This window comes from Camelina sativa, chromosome 19 (genome assembly GCF_030686135.1).
Source record: "Camelina sativa cultivar CO46 ecotype springtype chromosome 19, ASM3068613v1".
Lineage (NCBI taxonomy): Eukaryota > Viridiplantae > Streptophyta > Magnoliopsida > Brassicales > Brassicaceae > Camelina > Camelina sativa.
In genome coordinates this window covers 15380217-15400999 of record NC_141898.1, presented here as the reverse complement: position 1 = coordinate 15400999, position 20783 = coordinate 15380217, and the positions used below count along the sequence as shown (strand labels likewise).

At 36.2% G+C, this 20783-nt stretch overlaps 3 protein-coding genes and 1 pseudogene across 6 annotated transcripts; 2 read left to right on the top strand and 2 right to left on the bottom strand.

The window, feature by feature from the left end:
• Positions 1 to 925: 925 nt before the first annotated feature.
• Positions 926 to 1495, bottom strand: LOC147920613 (uncharacterized). Its single transcript, XM_087501163.1, has one exon. The coding sequence runs from the start codon at positions 1493 to 1495 to the stop codon at positions 926 to 928; it is 570 nt and encodes a 189-aa protein (XP_087357289.1).
• Positions 1496 to 10061: 8566 nt separating this feature from the next.
• Positions 10062 to 14872, top strand: LOC104766521 (pentatricopeptide repeat-containing protein At2g04860 pseudogene; annotated as a pseudogene). Its single transcript, XR_015591262.1, has 4 exons — positions 10062 to 12556; positions 13083 to 13205; positions 13432 to 13999; positions 14112 to 14872. The product of XR_015591262.1 is annotated as a pentatricopeptide repeat-containing protein At2g04860 pseudogene (transcript).
• LOC104766523 (cytochrome b561 and DOMON domain-containing protein At2g04850) lies at positions 13245 to 14914 on the bottom strand. Its single transcript, XM_087502362.1, has 2 exons — positions 14136 to 14914; positions 13245 to 14052 (listed from the first exon to the last, which is right to left on the bottom strand). Exons 1-2 carry the CDS (start codon positions 14866 to 14868, stop codon positions 13442 to 13444), a joined length of 1344 nt encoding a protein of 447 aa, XP_087358488.1. The 5' UTR covers positions 14869 to 14914; the 3' UTR covers positions 13245 to 13441.
• Positions 14915 to 14956: 42 nt separating this feature from the next.
• Positions 14957 to 16747, top strand: LOC104766520 (GCN5-related N-acetyltransferase 9). Of its 3 annotated transcripts, none has more exons than XM_010490421.3 (6): positions 14957 to 15278; positions 15606 to 15677; positions 15969 to 16056; positions 16153 to 16285; positions 16383 to 16421; positions 16514 to 16747. In XM_010490421.3, the coding sequence occupies exons 1-6, from the start codon at positions 15098 to 15100 to the stop codon at positions 16628 to 16630; spliced, it is 630 nt and encodes a 209-aa protein (XP_010488723.1). In that variant the 5' UTR covers positions 14957 to 15097; the 3' UTR covers positions 16631 to 16747. The 3 variants fall into 3 exon arrangements, 2 of the variants coding, with proteins under 2 accessions (XP_010488723.1, XP_087358489.1); XR_015591263.1 differs by having other exon boundaries at positions 15025 to 15278; positions 16148 to 16285; XM_087502363.1 differs by lacking the exon at positions 16383 to 16421 and having other exon boundaries at positions 15025 to 15278; positions 16153 to 16306; positions 16491 to 16747.
• The last annotated feature ends 4036 nt before the right edge of the window (positions 16748 to 20783 follow it).

The following is a 20783-nucleotide window of genomic DNA, read 5'->3' as shown; positions in this document are numbered from 1 at the left end:
GAGTAAATAAATAAAAAAATTCTGAACTATTACTAGTGAGTTTTCTTTAATCTTGTTGATTATTTTTACCCTAATTTCGTAAAATTTTCCAAACAATCTTTATATTTTGATGATATTTTCATGATTTTATTTTGTGAAGAAAAATGTATAAATTCATAAACCAATAACATAATAATTAAATTCATTAATAATCAGACATTATTTTGTTTTAGTTGATTAACACAAATTTAAATTTGAGTTTATAAAATTCGGAATCCGATAACTCTAGATTTATGAAGATTTTGATAATTTCTTTACAAATCCAAGTCTAATAACACCAAACTTTAATAGAATTTAATAAAATCTTGTTTGAATAACAACAGACTATACATCACCTTTAAAATCATTAAAAACTATTAAATCACAAACCAATAACAAAACAAAGTAATTTTTTTTTATCTCAGTAACTAGCAAAACTGCAAAAGAAAGAAATTGATTGTATTCCATAAATTAAAATTATAAATTAATATATTTTTTTGGTGAAAATTATTATTATTATAAACTTTTCCATTAGATAAATTAATCTCTTCAAAGATAATATTCTTACAAAATTATGAGAGATTTGCAAAAATGCCATTTTTCTATACTCTTTTGCAAAAATACCCTCTTTTGTTGTTCATTTTCAATAATATTTTTTTTATATAAATGACTTAATTCTAAACCCAAAACTCCAAATACAAATCCTACACCCTAAAAACTATGCACTAAATGTAAACTAGAGAATCCATATCTAATAAAAATCTAAAAATATCCTACTATATTAATTGAGGAATACAAATATGAAACTAACCTTAAAATGTGTAAAAATTAACATTCAATTGCCATTAGAATAACTTAATTAAGATTAATTAATTAATTTTTGTTTTTTGTCAACAAAGAAATCAGCTCAAGCGAGCCAATTTGTGGGTAAATTGTTTACAAACAAAATAGGATACGGAGAAGAACGCGCTCGGCGTGCCAAAGAATCCGCTCGTACATTAGCATTTCTAGAAACCTGAACTAAAGAAAAAGAAGAAAACTCCTCCCTGTCAATCTTAATATCATCTAGGTATGTTGCAAAGACTGACCAATCCTGAGGCGAAGACACCATCTTCACCAAGTCGGAGCAGTCCGTGTAAAAAACTACCTCCCGGAAGTCATGTCGAATCATACATCGCATCGCCCAGATGAAAGCTTCAACTTCGGCATGTAGCGGAGACAGACTATGTCGGTAATTGGTAGTGCAGTGAATCGGACAGGACCCGTGTGAAGAAGTACAAACCCATCTTGCTCCTGCAAAAGCATCAGTTGCTTTCCAAGAGCCATCCATAAAGCATCGGTATCCCGAAAAAACCGATGGAAGGGAATCATTAAATCCCCGAATCCAAGACAGCAGAACACTAGGGGAGGAGGGAAGCTCGTCCGACTCTGCCTCCACCTGTGCCTGCTTCCAAGTCTGCGCTTCAACGATAGCCATCCGGACAACCTCATCTGGTCGTTCGACCTAATTCTCGGAAACCCGAGCATTCCGTGCTTTCCAGATATACCACATTATCTAAGGAAAAGCTGCGACCTGTGAACCCAGATTTGTAGGGCCCAAAAAGTGGTCCACATTAGCATATACAGATTCCGTAGGAAAAAGATGTGGTCCCACCGGAACATGTGCTAGAGCCCAGGCCTGACGAGCCGGTGGACAGAGGAAAATGGTATGATTGATATTTTCCACAACTGCCCCACACCATGTACAATCTAACTCACAATCCACCCCTCGTCGTCTCAAAGTAGCCGATACCGAAATACAGCCCGTCAAAACTTGCCACATAAAATGTTGTAATTTTGGTGGACATGGAATCCGCCAAACCTTAGCAAGGAGAGAAGTAATATGTGGACCATGCCCCGGAGCCTGAAAGGTGTTCGGGATCCCGGAACGCTCCACCTCATACCCTGATTTAACCGTATATTTTCCATGTTTAGTAAAATGCCAACCTAAGTAATCTACCATCGAGCAAGTACTTAAGGGCAAAGCCTCTATCAAAGCTGCGTCCGCGGGATCAAAATACTCAAGGAGCAAATCCCTACGCCAAGTATTCGTTTGACGATTGATCAAAAAAGTCAATCGAAGGTCTGGATCCTGAAAAGGACCGTTGCTTAAAGCTGGTTTCGGGAATTGAGCTGGAATCCAGAGATCATGCCAAATAGAAATAGAGTCCCTAGAGCCAACCCGTTTTATAAGCCTTTTAATTAATTAATTAATTAAAAATAAAAACGCTGACAGATCAAATATAAAAAAATTTAGAAAAGTAAAGAAATCTATTCAAATCAAAACTAATTTGTACCTGAAAAAAAAATAACTGCTAAGATTTTTACAAAAATACGGATAATTTTTTTCAAGTAGAGTCATACCATTGATTTTAAATAATTATAAGTTAAAAAAATATATGTTATCTCTCTAATAAATTATGGACGAAATTTAAAAAACATATATTTAAAAAAATATAAACAAATCAGAATTTCAAAAATTAATATTTTATATCCGAGTAGTCAATATAATTATTTTTAATAACTAGATTTCGAAGATTTTGTTAAAATTTCAAATTATGATTCTCCTATCATCTTTATTTTATTTTATTTACAAATTGTTTGGAATTTTCATATAATAATAATGATTAATAAAATGCATATTTTTTTCTGGATATGTTGTGATTTGAATTTTTAAAAACAAAGATATATTACTCGATCTACGAAAATAAAATGTGTGTTTTAATTTTCACATTAGCGGGTTGGTAAAACTAAATTTATATAGCTGATAAATTAATAATTTTTATTTGTTCATAATTATAATATTAAAATTACTACTTGATATTTCACAAAATAATGATGCAAATACAACAAACAAACAATATAAAACTTTAATATACATCTAAAATAAAATATTATAATATTCTAAAATAATTAGTATTCAAAAAAACATATATTGATTTACAGACCAATTAAAAATAAATATTTTTTTAAACAAAATTTTTTTTTTTATAAAAAATATAACAATAACTTTTATTATTCTATTATAATTTTTTAAATGTTGACCCGTGCTTTAAGCACAGGATATTTCCTAGTTATATTTGTATAAAAGAGAGCAAAATTGAAAATGACGAAAAAAAGTTTTTTTACAAAAAGATATCTAGGAAAGGGCATTAAGAACAATTTTTCTATAATCTATATATACATTTTTGGAGATATTTAGCAATTAAATCCTGGAGTTAAAACCTATTTACAATCATGCCATTGACATTAATAATTAATTAAAAAAAAAACAAATTAATTCTACTACCTATATATTCGATTTTTAATTTATAGAAACTAAGTGTTTTAAAAGATAACAAACATAATTGCAAATGTCATTAGTTTTGGTGTAATTGTTCTACATAAAAAGTGACCTTTAGCCTCACATACTATTTTTACTTTCACAGGTTTTGTATGATGAGTTTTTGCGGATTAAAAATCTTTGAACATGTTGCGTGACCTGCCTAGCATGGCGGATTTGGACTATAGAACCAACACTAAAAGTATTAGTTTATTTCATATACTATATATTTGTAATCACAGTTTGGAAAAAGTAACTTATAAATTATTTAGTATATGAACTACAAAATATTAACCATACTATAACACATTTTTAATATTCCAAAAAAAAAAATTGTATACACATAAAAATATATACTAACATACCATATAGGCATATACCTCTGTTTAATTCTAGAAAACAAAACTAAGTATTTTAAAATTTTATATTCTATCTAATAATAAATTTTATGTAATTATGTTTTAAATTGTATAAAACGTAAGAAGAAAAAAAAATTCTTTACAAAATTATAAATTAGTTAGACCAAAGTTAATTAATTAGGAATCTGAAAACTAAATAAATAAAAAATTATTATTTAAAATACTATAATTTATATTTTAGTCATGCGGGTAAAAACTTAGTTGTACATGTTTTTTTGGCTTATAAAAGAATATCATGTTAAAAACAAGGAATAAATAATTAAATATCACTTTCCATTTTGTTTTTGTTTTTTTAATTTTTTTGTTTGAAGATGTATGAACGTAACCAATCTATAAGGAGAACATACATACTTGCTTGATCAAAGATCAGTTCGGGTGATAATAATAAGTAAATGCTTTCTTCGAGAGTTTCTTTTTGGACAAAGTTAAGACTTCTAACACAACGAGAAAAACAATGCCCTTCTTGGCGTGAAACAATATACTGGATGCGTTCACAGTTTTTGTAAGAGTCTTCAATATATGAAATTTCGATTAACAAGAAGGGCGATGGCTAGGGTTCTGCTACGGTGCACTGGCGGCGATCTCATCTTCCTACATTAGCATCCCTAGATTTCTCTCAGCATTTGTTTAGCTCATTTGCTGTTCATTAAGCTCTTGTGGCTTCTGTATCTCGTTACTAATCTTCAGATCTAGTTATCCAACTCCCTTTAAATTCAGATCTGTGTTGGTTGTGAGGAGGCGTCCAAATTTGAGAGATAGCAGCCATGAATAGACCAAGGAAGAAGAAGGAGCCGACTCTCATGGATGAACTAAGAGAACGAAATCTGCTAAGCGAAGGTGAAGTGGTGGAAATCCCAGATCTACAGAATAATGATTTGATAGAGGAAAATTCAATGAGCGTCATAGTTCGCTGTTTGAATCCTGTGGTTCATAAGGTTGGTGGATTAGTTAAAGCGCTGCCTGCTATCTGGGGTTTGGATGACAGAGTAAGGGGGAGAGGAGTGGGTGATAATCGGGTCCAGTTTATCTTTGAAACGGAAGGTGATCTCTATCATGTCTTATACAGAGGCCCGTGGTTCGTAAATGGTTGGATAGTCTCGCTTGATCAATGGAAACCTAATCCAGGACCAGATTTTCTTAACAAAATCCTATTTTGGGTTCGTATAAGGAACATCCCCATTCATCTCTTAAAGAAGCAGGCAGTGGAGATTATCATTGAGCCTCGGGGTAAGGTTGTAGCGGTTGAGCTTCATGCAAAAAACTCAAACTCTCTGGAGTATGTGAGAGCTAGAGCTTGGTATAAGGCAGATGAACCGCTTGAGTTTGTAAAGAATGCAAGGTTCTCAACAGGAGAAGTGGTTAAAGTGGAGATTGAATATGAAAAACTTCTTAAGGTTTGCTTCCTGTGTATGAGGCTCACCCATGATCAGTCAAACTGCCCTATGCTATTGACTCAGAAATCAACTCAAAGGAAGGGAAACAGAAAAGCTCAATCTAATGATTCTCGGAGTCTTAAGGGCAAAGGGAAAGAGGTCCATACAGTGGATAACGAGGATGTACACTCTGACCCCCCTATTAAGAAAGCGAAGGATAGACTGCAAAGGCCTGGTGGAAGGGAACAAAGGAAACAACCTTGGGCTATTCAGGAGTGGCGCCCAAAAGGAATAACAATTCATCAGGATAGGGCTGAGGAAGGTAGTGCGAAGGGAGAAGGTGCGAAGAGCTCTGGTGAATCTATCTGTTCTCCTTCAAAGAAAAGGCGCCTGAGCAACAATGGGGAAATAAAATCAAAAAAGGCAAAAACTGGTGATTCTCCTTCTGTCTTTGAAAGACTGGGTAACAGTGGTGAACGAGTACAGAAATCAAGTAGGGAAGGGTCATTAGGAGGTAAGAACAAGAGCTCTCCGACTGTCTTTGATAGACTAGGCACTCAAGCGGCTAGTTCAAGTCCTAAGTCAGGAGCGTCTGCTTCGTTTTCCTCTCACTCTGCTCAAGTAACAGCTCATTTACTGAATCATTCTGCACAAGTGGCAGCTAAGTCTCCTATTGGAGCAAGTTTGAAAGAAGGGTTGATGTTTAATTCCAACCCTTCGAAGTCAATATGAGAATATTGAGCTGGAACTGTCAGGGGGTGGGGAATACCCCTACAGTTCGACATCTAAGGGAAATACGAGGTCGGTATTTCCCTGAGATAACATTCCTCTGTGAGACCAAAAATAAAAGAGATTACTTGGAGAATGTTCTACATCATTTAGGTTATTTTGATCTACGTACGGTGGAGCCAGTTGGTAAAAGTGGGGGATTGGCTTTGATGTGGAGAGAGTCTGTCTCGGTTAAGGTTTTGCAGGCGGATAATCGAATGATAGATGCTCTTATCAATTGGCAAGGTAAAGTGAGAGAGGCAAGTTATGGGAAAGACTTTCTCGTATTGGAGTAAGCAGAAGAGGCCCTTGGATGCTAACAGGGGACTTTAACGAACTGGTGGATCCCTCAGAGAAGATTGGTGGACCATTAAGAAAAGATGCGACATGTGCTGAATTCAGACAGATGCTCTCAGTCTGTGGCATGTGGGACATAAAGCACACTGTTTATCAGTTTTCTTGGTATGGGAACAGAAATGATGAATTGGTCCAATGTAGGCTCGACAGGACAGTAGCTAATCAGCTTTGGATGGAGCTATTTCCTTCGGCCCAAGCAGAGTATCTCCAGAAGGTGAGTTCTGATCATAGTCCCCTAATAACAAGCCTATTGGGTGAGCAAAGAAAGAAGTGGGCTACCTTTAGGTATGATCAGCGATGGATAGCGAGAGAGGGCTTTAAAGAGCTTATCTCTAACTTCTGGAGAAAGGAGGGTGTGGTTTCCCATGGCTCTATGATGAGTAGGATTGCTGCCTGTCGAAAGGAAATCTCCAGATGGAAGAGGGATAATCAGCCTAGTTCAGCAAGAAGAATCCAAGCACTTCATCATCAAATCGATCTCGCTACTAGGCAGAACCCCTTTAGTAGACAGGAGCTCCTTAAGCTTAAGAATGAGTTGAAGATAGAGTATCGCCATGAGGAGACTTATTGGAAGGATAAGAGCCGACTGACTTGGCTTAACAATGGTGATAAAAACACGAAATTTTTTCACGCTGCAACCAAGAACAAAAGAGCCCAAAACAGGATTCAAAGGCTTGTGGACGATGAGGGTAAGGCGTGGTTTGGGGATAATGATCTGGGTAGATTGGCAGAAAACTACTTTAAACTGTTATTTACCTCTGAGGACGTGGGCCATAAGGTTACAGATAAACTGGGTGAAGGTAATAAAGTGTCTCCGGTGGAGAACGCTCAACTCTTGAAGGAAGTAACCTTAGAGGAAGTCAAGCATGCGGTCTTTGCTATGAATCCGAGTAAAAGTCCTGGACCGGATGGTATGACAGGTCACTTTTATCAGCAGAACTGGGATGTTTTGGGAGAGCACTTGTTGATGATGGTTCAAGGCTTCTTCCACTCAGGCAGTTTGGATAGAGATATGAACAAGACTAATATTTGTCTGATCCCAAAGAAGATAAAGGCAGAGCGACTGACTGACTTTCGGCCAATCAGCCTTAGCAATGTAGTGTATAAAATTATTGCTAAGGTGATGGCTAATCGGCTTAAGAAGGTGTTGCCTGGAGTAGTGTCTGAAACTCAGGCGGCTTTCATCAAAGGGAGATTGATCACCGACAACATTCTCGTGGCACATGAGCTTCTTCATGCTTTGGATTCACCAAATAAATGCTCTGAGGATTCCTTAGCAATCAAGACCGATATTTCTAAAGCGTTCGATAGAGTAGAATGGTCGTTTCTACATGATGCATTAAAGTTGCTAGGTTTCTCGGAGAGATGGATAAGGTTAATCATGACCTGTGTGAGAACAGTAAACTACCAGGTGTTAATCAATGGATCCCCATTTGGGGAAATCACTCCCACCAGGGGTTTGAGACAAGGAGACCCTTTGTCTCCTTATCTATTTGTTCTGTGTTCAGAGATATTGGTTCGAGTGTTGCAAGATGCGGAAAGTAGAGGCAAAATCACAGGACTCAAAGTAGCAAGGAGTGCACCCTCAGTCTCTCACCTCCTATTCGCGGATGACAGTATATTCTATTGTAAGGAGAATGATGATGAGCTTCAACATTTGATTAGTATCTTGGATGAGTACAACATTGCATCAGGCCAGCGTATTAATTACCAAAAGTCAAGCATATACTTCGGGAGAAGAATAACTCAGGAGCGTCGAGACCTTATCAAAGCTCTAACTGGCATTGCTGCTGAGGGAGGACAAAGTTTTTACTTGGGATTGCCAGAAGCTTTTGGCGGATCTAAGGTCACTATTTTACGATACCTAAAGGAGAGACTTCAGCATAAAGTCTCGGGATGGCAAACAAACTTTCTCTCCTTTGGCGGTAAAGAGATCCTCTTAAAATCGATTGCCATGGCACTGCCTTCACACACAATTTCGTGCTTTAAGCTACCGAAGACAGTCAGTCAGCAACTAGCTTCTGTAATGGCTGATTTTTGGTGGAGGAACAAACAGAATTCAAAAGGCATGCACTGGCGGGCTTGGGAACACCTCAGTAAGCCCAAATCAGAGGGGGATTGGGATTCAAGGAAATTGAAGCTTATAACATAGCTCTCTTTGGTAAACAACTATGGAGAATGTTGACGAACCCCAATTCGCTCATCGCTAGGGTTTTTAAAAGTCGATACTTCAGCAAATCCAGTCCTTTATCTGCTAAACTTGGCTCCAAACCCTCATTTGCTTGGCGCAGTATCCACGAGGCACAAGAGTTATTGAAGCAAGGAGTTAGAGCTATTATTGGAAATGGAGAGTCTGTGAATCTCTGGCAGGACCCATGGCTTGGCTCTAAACCTGCTCTGAGCTTACATAATGTTTGTATCATTCCTTCCGACCTACACAAGTCAGTTTCAAAATTGATGAAGGTTAAAGATATTATGGAGGATAGCAGGCGGGCCTGGAGACAGGATTTGCTAGACACACTTTTTACTATGGAAGATAGGAACTCGATTGGGAACTTAAGGCTTAGTGGACATAACAGATCAGATAGTTATACGTGGGATTATGCTAGGACAGGACAATACTCGGTAAAATCTGGATATTGGGTTCTGACTCAGGTCATCAACACTCAGAAGGGTCCTCAAGCAGTTACACAACCTAGCCTAAATCCTCTTATAAGTCAAGTCTGGAGAACAAAGGCGAGTCCTAAGGTCCAACATTTCCTTTGGAGGTGTCTCTCTAATTGTCTCTATGTGGCAAAAAACTTATCTCATCGTCATCTCTCTAGAGATAATTCATGTGTGAGATGTCCTCATGAAGCAGAATCGACGAACCACCTTTTGTTTCAATGCACCTATGCAAGGCAGGTATGGGCACTATCCCCCATTCCGGCACCCTCTGGAGGCGAGTGGTCTAATTCTCTCTATGCTAATATGTTCTTCGTCCTGAATGCTGCTTCGCTATACCCACAACGAGACGACTTGGATAAGGATGTTCCTTGGGTACTTTGGAGGCTCTGGAAGTCTCGTAATGAACTCATCTTCAAAGGAAAGGACTTTAATCCCCAAAATACAGTAGAGACGGCATTAGAGGATGCTGAGGAATGGGATCAAAGGAAAAAGAATGAGCATGAGAAATTGACTAGAGGGCACCCTGTACCAAAGAGGACTGAGGATGCAAAGTGGAAGCTACCTCCAAGAGAATGGGTCAAATGCAATACTGATGGAGCTTGGAGGGGAGAAGATACATTGAGTGGTACGGGGTGGGTACTTCGTAATAACACAAGGGATGTTCTTTGGATGGGAGCGCAAGCCATTCGATGTGCATATTTGGCGATGGAAGTAGAGCTGGAAGCAATGTGGGGGGCAATACACTCAATGCTCCGTCTGAACTATACAAGGGTTATATTTGAATCAGATTCTTTGGGCCTGGTTAATTTGCTAAATAGTGAGGAGATTTGGCATGCATTTACTCCTTTGCTCTATGATATAAAATGTTTGATCTCTTCCTTCCAAGACTTTAAGATTGTGTATGTCCCAAGAGTTTGTAATAGTGTGGCCGATCGAGTAGCAAGGGAATCTCTTTCTTTTGAGAACTATGATCCCAAGTTCTACTCGATGATGTCTTCATGGATTAAGCATTTTGTAGTGAAAGATAAACAGAGTGTATTATGATTGGTGAATGAAAGTTGATGTTGAGCCAAAAAAAAAAAAAAAAAAAAAAAAAAAAAAAACACAACGAGAAAAACACAAGAGAAGAAGACAAGAGAGAGCATGCTCATTACCAAACCAGTCAGTCGAGACCTTTCTTACTTCCATTCTCTACTCAAATCTTGTATTCATGGTCATATCTCTTCTTCTTCTTCTTCTCCTATCACTATCTTCCGTGACTTACTCCGTTCCTCTCTTATACCAAATCATCTCACCATGTCTATCTTTCTCCAATCCTCTACCGCCTCTTTATCACCTCATCATCATCACACCTCTCTCGATTCTTTCAAGTCACAAGTCGGACAAGTCCAAACCCATCTCACAAAATCAGGTCTTGATCGATTCGTCTACGTGAAAACATCTCTTCTTGATCTACATCTAAAGATGGGTTGCGTGACGAGTGCACGAGCCTTGTTCGACGAAATGCCTGAGAGAGATACCGTTGTTTGGAATGCGTTGATCTGTGGGTACTCACGAAACGGTTATGAATCTGATGCTTGGAAGCTCTTTACTGTAATGCTTCAGCGAGGCTTTTCTCCTTCTGCTACTACACTTGGGAATTTGCTGCCTTTTTGTGGAACATGTGGGTTTGTTTCTCAAGGGAGGTCTGTTCATGGCGTTGCTGCAAAGTCTGGCCTTGAACTCGATTCTCAGGTGAAAAATGCGCTAATTTCTTTTTATTCAAAGTGTTCAGAGTTGGATTCAGCAGAAGTACTGTTTAGAGAGATGAAAGACAAAAACACAATTTCTTGGAATACAATGATTGGTGCTTATAGCCAGAGTGGTTTACAGGAAGAGGCCATCACTGTTTTCAAGAAATGTTCGAAAAGAACGTGGAGATTAGTCCTGTCACTATCATCAGTCTTGTTTCTGCTCATGTTAGTCACGAGGCACTACATTGTCTTGTTGTTAAATGTGGAATGGTGAATGATAATTCTGTAAATACTTCTTTGGTTTGTGCATATTCAAGGTGTGGACATTCGGATTCAGCAGAGCGTCTTTACGCGTCTTCTGACCAAGATAATATTGTTGGTCTGACTTCGATTGTTTCAAGCTACGCTGAGAAAGGAGATATGGACATAGCGGTTGTGTTTTTTTCTAAAATGCGTCAGTTGTGTATGAATATTGATGCTGTCGCTTTGGTTGGAATTCTCCATGGATGTACAAACTCTTCCCACATCGATATAGGAATGTCGTTACATGCTTATGCCATCAAGAGCGGATTGTGCACTAAAACACTGGTTGTGAATGGACTGATGACTATGTATTCTAAGTTTGATGATGTGGAGACTGTCCTGTTTTTATTTCAGCAACTGCAGGAGACTCCTCTTATAAGCTGGAACTCGGTGATATCTGGTTGTGTACAGTCTGGAAGGGCAAGCACAGCGTTTGAGGTGTTCCATCAGATGAAGTTAAGAGGCAGAATTTTGCCGGATGCCATTACAATAGCAAGTTTGCTTGCTGGCTGTTCCCAGATCTGTTGCTTGCATTTGGGGAAGGAACTTCATGGTTATACTCTTAGGAACAATTTTGAAGATGAGATTTTTGTTTGCACTGCTCTGATAGATATGTATGCCAAATGTGGAAACCAAGTACTAGCGGAAAGTGTGTTCAATAGTATAAAAGCTCCGTGTACAGCAACATGGAACTCAATGATATCAGGATATAGCTTATCGGGGTTACAACATCAAGCTCTTTCTTGTTACTTGGAAATGCGTGAGAAGGGGTTGAAACCTGACAAGATCACTTTTTTGGGGGTTCTGTCTGCATGTACTCATGGAGGCTTTGTCGACGAAGGAAAAATTTGTTTCAGAGAAATGGTCAAGGAATTTGGAATATCACCAAGTTTACAGCATTATGCTCTTATTGTTGGTTTGCTGTGTAGAGCATGTTTGTTTACTGAGGCACTGTATTTAACTTGGGAGATGAATATAAAGCCGGATTCTGCGGTATGGGGTGCTATGCTTAGCGCGTGCATTGTTCACAGAGAGTTGGAGGTTGGGGAATATGTAGCTAAGAAAATGTTTATGTTGGATTACAGGAATGGTGGGCTATATGTATTGATGTCTAACCTATATGCAACAGAAGAAATGTGGGAAGCGTAGTTAGAGTCAGGAAGATGATGAAAGATAATGGATACGATGGTTATTTGGGCGTTAGCCAAACAATATAATTTCAATCTGAGAAACAATGGAACAGGTTACTGATACGTTCTGTTCATGCCTCAGTATTTGTGCCTGATAGCGTGGCGTTGGTGAGGGGAATTAACTGGAGAGCTCAAAACAGGATAGTTGTTGCTGAAGCTTCATTCATGAAGGTTTCTTAGAATCCTTGATAAAGCCTCAATGAATATCTCTATCCGGCTGAAATCGACAAAAGAAATAAATAGTTTATGGTTGATTTTTATATGACTTTGTGTGGGAGCTGCAAATACGTTAAACATTGCAGGGCTTCTCAGAGCTTTCCTTGGAATCAGTGACCAAGACGCTCCAGTTAGTTTCCTTAAACACAAGGTGAGTATTCTTACTGTCCTCTTGATGAAAAGAATAGAGCTACTCATAATGTCTGTTCTTATCTTCGAAGCTTGAACTGTATGTATTCTAAGACCTCAAGCGCTAAAAGAAAAGTATACGTTACCCTTTCAAGAAATTATAATGATTTTTCATGTTCTGGTTTTGTTTTTGTGGCTTGCAAAAACCACTTTGCAACTGGCAAAGAACTCTCCAGTATATATATGCAGACTAAAATGCTGCATTTGCGTATCTTTTAGGTTCAACTTAGGAAATTTTATGGGTAGGAGTAGGACATAGGTCATTTTCAGAATATTGCATCCATATTTCTGAAATCAGTCTCTCTCTCTTGTGACACTAATGGGCTTGGAGTTTTTTTATCAATCTTTAATGTAAGTAGTAAATAACGTTGATATTATGCACAATCTTCATGAGCCAGCCGCTGAGTACATGACTTTGAGTGTTTATTCTGAATCCAAATGATCTCTCAAACTGGAACAATATTTGTCTTGATGTTTTTTTTTTGTAGTTATCTTAAAAGGTGTTCATGTAAAATAGCCATGCCAAAGTGGATGGTTTTGTGTACTAATTGGTTTATATCTTCTTCGTCTGAGCTCTTCATGTGATGCAATTGATGGATCCACAACTTTAGGTAAGTCAACTTTGACCCCGATCCTATGTTGTGCATAAATTATCTGAAAAATTCCTCATATCTGATCATTTAGCATATTGAAATATAACAAAATCAAGATCTAGATCTTATATGAACAGTGATGGAACACCTCAAAAATGTACATTGTACATGAGATTTTTTTAGGTTCCAAGAAAGGATATATAAATGTGTACTGTCTCTCTCTCTCTGTATATCTTATAATTAGGATCCAAGACCTAACTATGAATCCCACTGCTGCATCTATCGTCAGTCAAACCATCTCTCTTCATCTTCTCCTCTTTAGCCTTGCGACAAAACACAACCCACGAGTTCACTTCCATGGCCACGCAGACACCAACCAGCGTCGACAGACACAGACAATAACCAAGCTTCGCGTATGATCGACCTTCCCTCAACACCTCGAACCCTTGGAACACATTCACCACACCCATCACCACACATGCATACCCAACAAAATGATGGTAAGACTTCCAGTATCTCCGGAACTTGTTGGTCGTCTTTGGTCTGAACAATAAAGCCAGTGTTTGCAGCGCCGCTGCAGTGAACGTAGCTATCCCGAGGCTCCGATGTAACCCGTATGTCACTCCTGGAGAGTTCCGTCCGAGCACAATTCCAATGGAGAAGCCAATGGTTCCAAGGAGGAAACCACTTAGCTGTATGGCTGCGTGAATGTAGAACCAAGTTGGTCCGATCGATTGCATTTGGCGGAGATATCGAGCTGTTACTGCTCCAGCTGGGAGGAGAAAGCCCCATGCCACCGCGTTGAGTACTCCGTGAGTCACTTTCAAAGCTCTTGAACCACTGTTTCGACTAACCGTTGCAAATCCTGTAGAACCAAACAGTTATGAGATCAAAGTTGATGTGATTTTATATTGCATATGTTAGAAACTTGAGAAAGTATTGGGATACCTGAAGTGACATCAAAGGTTGAGAAGGAGGAGAGATCGATGGAAGTAGTGGGATGAATAGTAGGAGAGTAACCTTGGACATAAAGACCTCTGTTCCAAACATGGTGGATCTTGGTACTGTTCGAAGAGAGCTTAACAGAGGCATAAATCTGAACGGAAGCGCCATTTCTGATGGTGGCCATTTTACCACCGTAGAGGGAAGCAGAGGAGGAAGAGAGACGGAGGTGATCAAGCGGACTAGAAAGCAGAGGAGACTTCTGGAGCTTGACGGAGGAGTCAAGAACGTAAGGAAGGAGAATAAGCTGGCCGGAGTTCGGATCGGGGAAGGCGATGAGGACCCGAGAGCCTGTCATCTGAGCCGGAGAATCCGGATTAATCCCCCACCCAACCCACCCGGAAGGTGAGATGAAAGTTCCAAAGAAACAAAGGTCGAGAGTAGCGTTGTGTGGATGGTACGTCCACGCTATTGAAGCTTGTTGCGTCGGAAGAGAGATACATTTCTCGAAAGTTTTTGTCGCCGTCGTGGTGGTGCAGTGACCGGCGAGTGTTTCAGGAAGCTTTGTTGCTAGAAGAAGCAAGAATGTTAGAATCGAAGTCGCCATTGTTTGATCATCTATGTTTATTTTTAGGACTTCTTTATATGAGTAGTGAAACTTAAGAAATATATGATTACTACCAGAAACATCAATGACGCCTTTTTTGTATTTTATGTTTGAAATTATGATTTTTTTCATGTAAGCCTTTGCTTTGAAGCTAAGTGAAACAAACTCATCATCACTCACCCACAACACTACAAGACACAGTTGGTTGGTTGTGTAATATGGTTGGACATCTTTTTATGATATTTATGATATAAATTAATGATAAAATCTGACGTGGATAAAAGAATCCAAAACGACGACATTTTAGTCATTTTTGATTCGCTCTAAAGAAAAGGAGGAGAAGGGAGGTGACTGGCAGTCGATGGCGATGAAGGTGACTTTGGAAGGGAAGAGAGTGGTTTTGGTTGCGTACATGGCGGAACATGTTCCAAACTACCATACCTGGATGCAAGACTCGGCGCTTCTTGAAGCTACGGGATCTGAACCGTTGAGTCTTGAGCAGGAGTATGAGATGCAGCTTTCTTGGACCCAAGATCCTAATAGTAATTAAAAAAAAAAACTCTAAACCCGTTTCATAAATCTCTTAAATCTTCCATCTTCTTTATCTTGATTTGATCAGTTTCAGCTTTACTCGATTAGGGTTTTAGGGTTTTGGTTTTTAGACTACCGTAGAATCTCAATTTTGATTGTCTCTGTTTTGAGTTTGTTGATCTTTATTATTGTTTGGTGAAATTGATTACTCCAATCCTCCAAGTTCGTGGATACTAGCTATATAGTGTCTTTTGAGGTTGAGGATCTTATATATTTGCTTAGGTCCGTCTTCTTTTGAAAAATGTTTGATTTTCTTGTTCTTCTGTTGTTGGTTTCAGAGAGGACTTTCATTGTATTGGACAAGGATTTCATAAAGGGAGACTTGGCTAATGGCGAACCGCACATAGAAGGTTTGTGTCCTGAGTAAAAGGATATTACTTTAGCATGGCATCTTCTATCTAGCTACTGTGACAATGCATCACTCCATCTAGCTGCTGTTCTTTACCACAAAGTGTGCATAGTCTCTGGAAATGAGAACATATCTACAAGACTGCTTCTTTGTTAGTGGTTTAGATCATTGGTGAATAGGTTGTTAAAAAAGAAGTCTATTTAGATGAGCTTGGATGTTCTCTTGTGTTTCTTCTCTGTATATCTTTTTCAAGTTGAGTCATTGTATATAAGTAACCGGAGCTTTTGTGCAGCGATGACGGGTGATGTGAATATTTACATGAATGATGTGGATGATCGTAAGGTTGCAGAGGTTGAAATAATGATAGCTGAGCCCAGAAGGTATTTCAGAAACATTAACATGTTTTCATTCATTTTAGCTGATGTTACTTCTGCGCACATGATTCTTAACTTTTGTTACAACCTTTGGTAGAGTAGCCGTGGTAAAGGACTAGGAAAGGAATCTGTATTGATGATGATGGCTTATGGTGTCAAGAACTTGGAGATTCACAAGTTTACAGCCAAGATTGGGGACTCAAACACAGCTTCCCTCAGCTTATTCCGCAAACTGGTATGAATAACGCACTCTCTTGTCTCAATTGTATGTACTCCATGCCTGGATTTATACATTAGAAAAAGGGCCAAAGCACACTTCTCGCTTGTTGCAGGGCTTCGAGGAGTCTTCTTACAGCAGTATCTTCAAAGAGGTAACATAGTTAGTTACTCTACTTTATAACGAGGTCTCCAACAAGGTTGTTCCTTTTGGCTTAAACTAGACTGAGTTTCTTTAACCCGGCAGGTGACGCTCGAGTATACGGTGACAGATCTCCGTCGAGCCGAGCTTTTGAAGTTATTGGATGAAGTCATCACACACACTAGTTCATCAGAAACCCCATCAGACTCTCTGCTAACATGAGAAGCTTATTCATCAAAAACAATTTAAATGAATAACATCTTCCTATATGTCATAAATTATATAGTATGGATTTTATGCAGCACTATATCATAATTCTAGCGCAAAATTTTGACAAAAGAATTCATGGCAGAATAAACCGAGTACTGAACCGAAACAAACTGAATTTTTTATTCGGTTCAATATAGCAAAATTTTAGATAACTGGATAAATCGGAAAAGCGAATAAACCAAACCGATTGAACCGAATGCTAAAGACTAATTTGAAGGTTGTTGTTAGTCTTGGTTGAATATTATTTTGCAAATTTTCAAAACTTTCTTTTATTTATTCTTAATTTTTTTTTTCATTTGGCCCTGGTGAAGAGTTTTAAAACTTTTAAAAACATTTAAAAGTCTTAAAATCATTTTATTTATCAATCAGACTTTTTATGATTTTTTTCTTTTTTAAAGTTTCAACAGCCACTTTAATTTTTTTCTTCTTTATTTCCCTTCTTTTTTTAAAACATCAAAATGACACTTTAAAACTAACAAAATTTAAATTTTTTTTCTTCCTCTATCATAATTAAAAACTCTCTATAAATTTATATATATTTTTGCAGAAACTTTTTTTTACAGATTAATTATCAGCATTTTTTTCTCTTTCTTTTGACATCCACTTCTCTTCACAAATTTATTATTTTTATCATCACTTTTATATTTTCTTATAATTTTGTTATTAATAAAATTACAGTCAGAGCATTTAAAGTTATTTTTTTTAACAATCAGATTTTAACAGTTAAAGTATTTACAGCCTAAATCTCTGCAGTCAAATTTTATACAGCTAAATTTTACAGTCAAAGTCTCTACAACCTCAAATAACAGTGTTACCAATCGAGGCCATAGTTGGTAAATAACTCTATATGCTTGAATGATCAAATAAATTTATCATTCCACCAGTAAAAAGTGAAAGTAAATTTTAAAAGGAAGTATTTTATATTGTGACTGATTAAATCAACATTTTCATTTTTGTAGTCTAGGAAACAATGGTCTCGAGGATGTCAACAATACAATTATACAAATTTGTGTCATCCTCTCTTTTCTGTCGGATCGGTTTAAAATCATAAATTAATATCCGATTTTACTAATTGGATGCTCATTAATCGGATTAGGTCAAATTAACCTCTAACGACCCGTGACTATTCATGTCGAGTATTTTCCCTATATTTCCTCCACTTGATTATGAGTTTCTTTTTCAATTTTTTTAGCTTCGATTCTTCCGCAAAAAGTAAAACATCATTTCATTATTTTTCGGTAATAGAAAGAAAAATATCTCAATTCTATATAGGATTTATATTAATGGACAAAAACTAAATTCTAAACTAATTGATTTTGCAGTTTCCTTTTCAAACTTTGTTCCCTCCGATATTCTGCAATCAAACAAAATCACAGTCACTAATGTACAGTAACAAAAACAGTAATATCTTATAAAATATTTAATGATTTATGAATATGATAGAACCTTAATTCTATACTGGCATATTCCATAAATTCTTAACAAAAATCTACTTGTTCACCAAACTTATCTGTAAGCACTCACACAAAGCCCTACTCTGTCATTGACACTATAAATAGTTCTCTTTCACGGCAACTCATAACACCAAAATTAATAAAAAGTGATAAACTTATACACAAAGCTTATTGTGCCATGCGTCTATTGAAACTATGATAACTCGATCTGCATCAAAAGTCCTAGATGATTCATTTGACCAATGTCTAAGTGTGCAAAATTTTGTGTATATAATGATTTGAGTGTTGTGTTTATTATATAATTGTACTCATCCCTTATATATTAAAAGAGAAGCACTACGGAGAAAAAGCTGATGTGTCATCGCGAGAGAGTTTTATACCTAATTTATTATTTGCATTTAGTATTCCATAAAATTACATAAAACTGTCACTGCTATATATTTTTTTTTTGTCAACTACTACTGCTGCTATTCAATTTATTTATATATACAATATTTTGCTGCTATAAATTCTAAAATTGGTAAATATTATTCAAAAATTGATAAATATTATTCCCTACATATTTTTGAAATTAAATTAATTTCACTATGTATTGTAATATAATAATATAACTATATAATGAGAAGTAAGAAAATATATATCTAAAATTATATTTTCAAAAATATAAATAATGTTACCTTTCTAATAATTTTATAAAGCTCTAATAGTGAAAGAATCAAAGATCATTTGAAACTAGCTTAACGTTTATTTTTTTGCTAAAACAATACCTATATTTTCCCAAAAAAAAAAGTATGATCACCAATTGAAATGACATGAATATATATTTTAATTTGGACAACTATGTAGTTAAACAATATATATAAATATGTAGTTATAGTGTTTTTACTGAAATCTTAAAATTTAGAAAATCCAGTTAAATAAAAATGAAAAAAATAATCAGATTCTACCGATAGCTGAGACACATTTAGTTATTTAGCCTCATTTTGATTTATTATTTACAGCTATATGCCATTGTTTTGTAACAAAAAAAAACAAATGTGTTATTCTTAAAGACTTAATCACACAACTTTATTAATATAACTTAAGTTTAAGCTTTAAATATATTTTATATTAGAAAAATGATTTATTGAAATGCATGTGGATTACCCGCGGATCTCACGAATTTGAGCGAGACAGATGCAAAGATATTTTGCGTGTAAAATATTTAAACCGTTGTGGGATGGCTTAGCGGACGGGTTTGACCGGGTTAACAATTTTATTTAAATCATTTGGTTCATGAATTTTTAGTTTTTTTGTGGTTTTTATATGATTTGATAGTTCAAGATTTTGATAAAAATCTAACGGATCACTAATTCGGTTCACATTCGATCCAGATCCGTCATCATGTTAATCTAAAATTTATGGTGAAACGATTAATATTTTAAACTTTCATAAACTTAATGAATTCAAACCAATAAAAATTTATATTATAAATGTTATACTAAATAAATATATTTACAAATGTAATATCTCAAACAAAAATTTCACCCGTGCAACAGCAAGAGTTGTTACCTAGTTTATCTTTATTTATAACTACATCAGATTCATTCAAGATCTAGAAAATGACATATGCCTAAAGAAGCTTGATTTAACTTACAAGCTGATATGGTTGTTGGATTTAAATTTCTATTTTAATAAATATTTTTGCGTTTGAACGATATAAGCTTCTTTTTAATGGCTATCATGTAGTCAATTTTTATATAATTATTTTCCATATGTCTATATATAATTATATATCTTTGATGGAAAGAAAAATGTACATATCAAATATTTTGCAGTTGCTAATTTATTTTTTGTTTTTAGATTTTATTTTTGGTGTAGATTTTCGTTCTTAAATATTAATTTGTTTACCTTTTGGTTTTTATTAATAACTATTTTTTTTAAACGTTTTTAAAGTTTTTTATTTTAATTCTTCCTTTAGTCTACATATGTACCATATGTTAAATCTTGAAAACACTAAAAATATCCTATCATTTTAATACGAAAATTAAAAATCTGTAAAATCTTATAAAATTATATATAAATAAACAAATTCTATTGACCAAAAGAACACTGTGGGTAAACAACAATCTGCCCAATAGAGGATTACAAGCCAGAAATTCATTGAGATCGTGAACACCTTGGTGTGATTGACCAGCACAAGATGGCCATTGAGATCAACATTAGAGACTAAGTCTATTGACCAAGACCTACATGTTCAGCTTTAATGGCGAATCACAAACTGCTTAAACACACAAACAAATTCTTTCTTGATGCTCAACATGTAGGATTCAGAAAGTGCACGGTGTGTGCAGTGGCGGAACTCGTAAATCAGTTCATCAGGATAAAATAAAAATAAGGGGTCAATTCTGTTATAAAAAAAGATTTCATAATGGTCAATTGTGCTATTTTACAAGAGTTAATTTGATTTTTTCTCTAAAAATTTAACTAATTTCAAAATTTTAATGGAGTAAACTGACTCATATGTTTCTACACTGCCTCTGTCCCTGGGTGTGTGACACGTTTTTCTGCATACACTGCAACTTTAAATGGCACTATGACATGTGCTGAATTTCGAAAGACGCAGACTTATTAGACATCCACTAATGCAAAGTTTGAGTCTATGGTTGAGA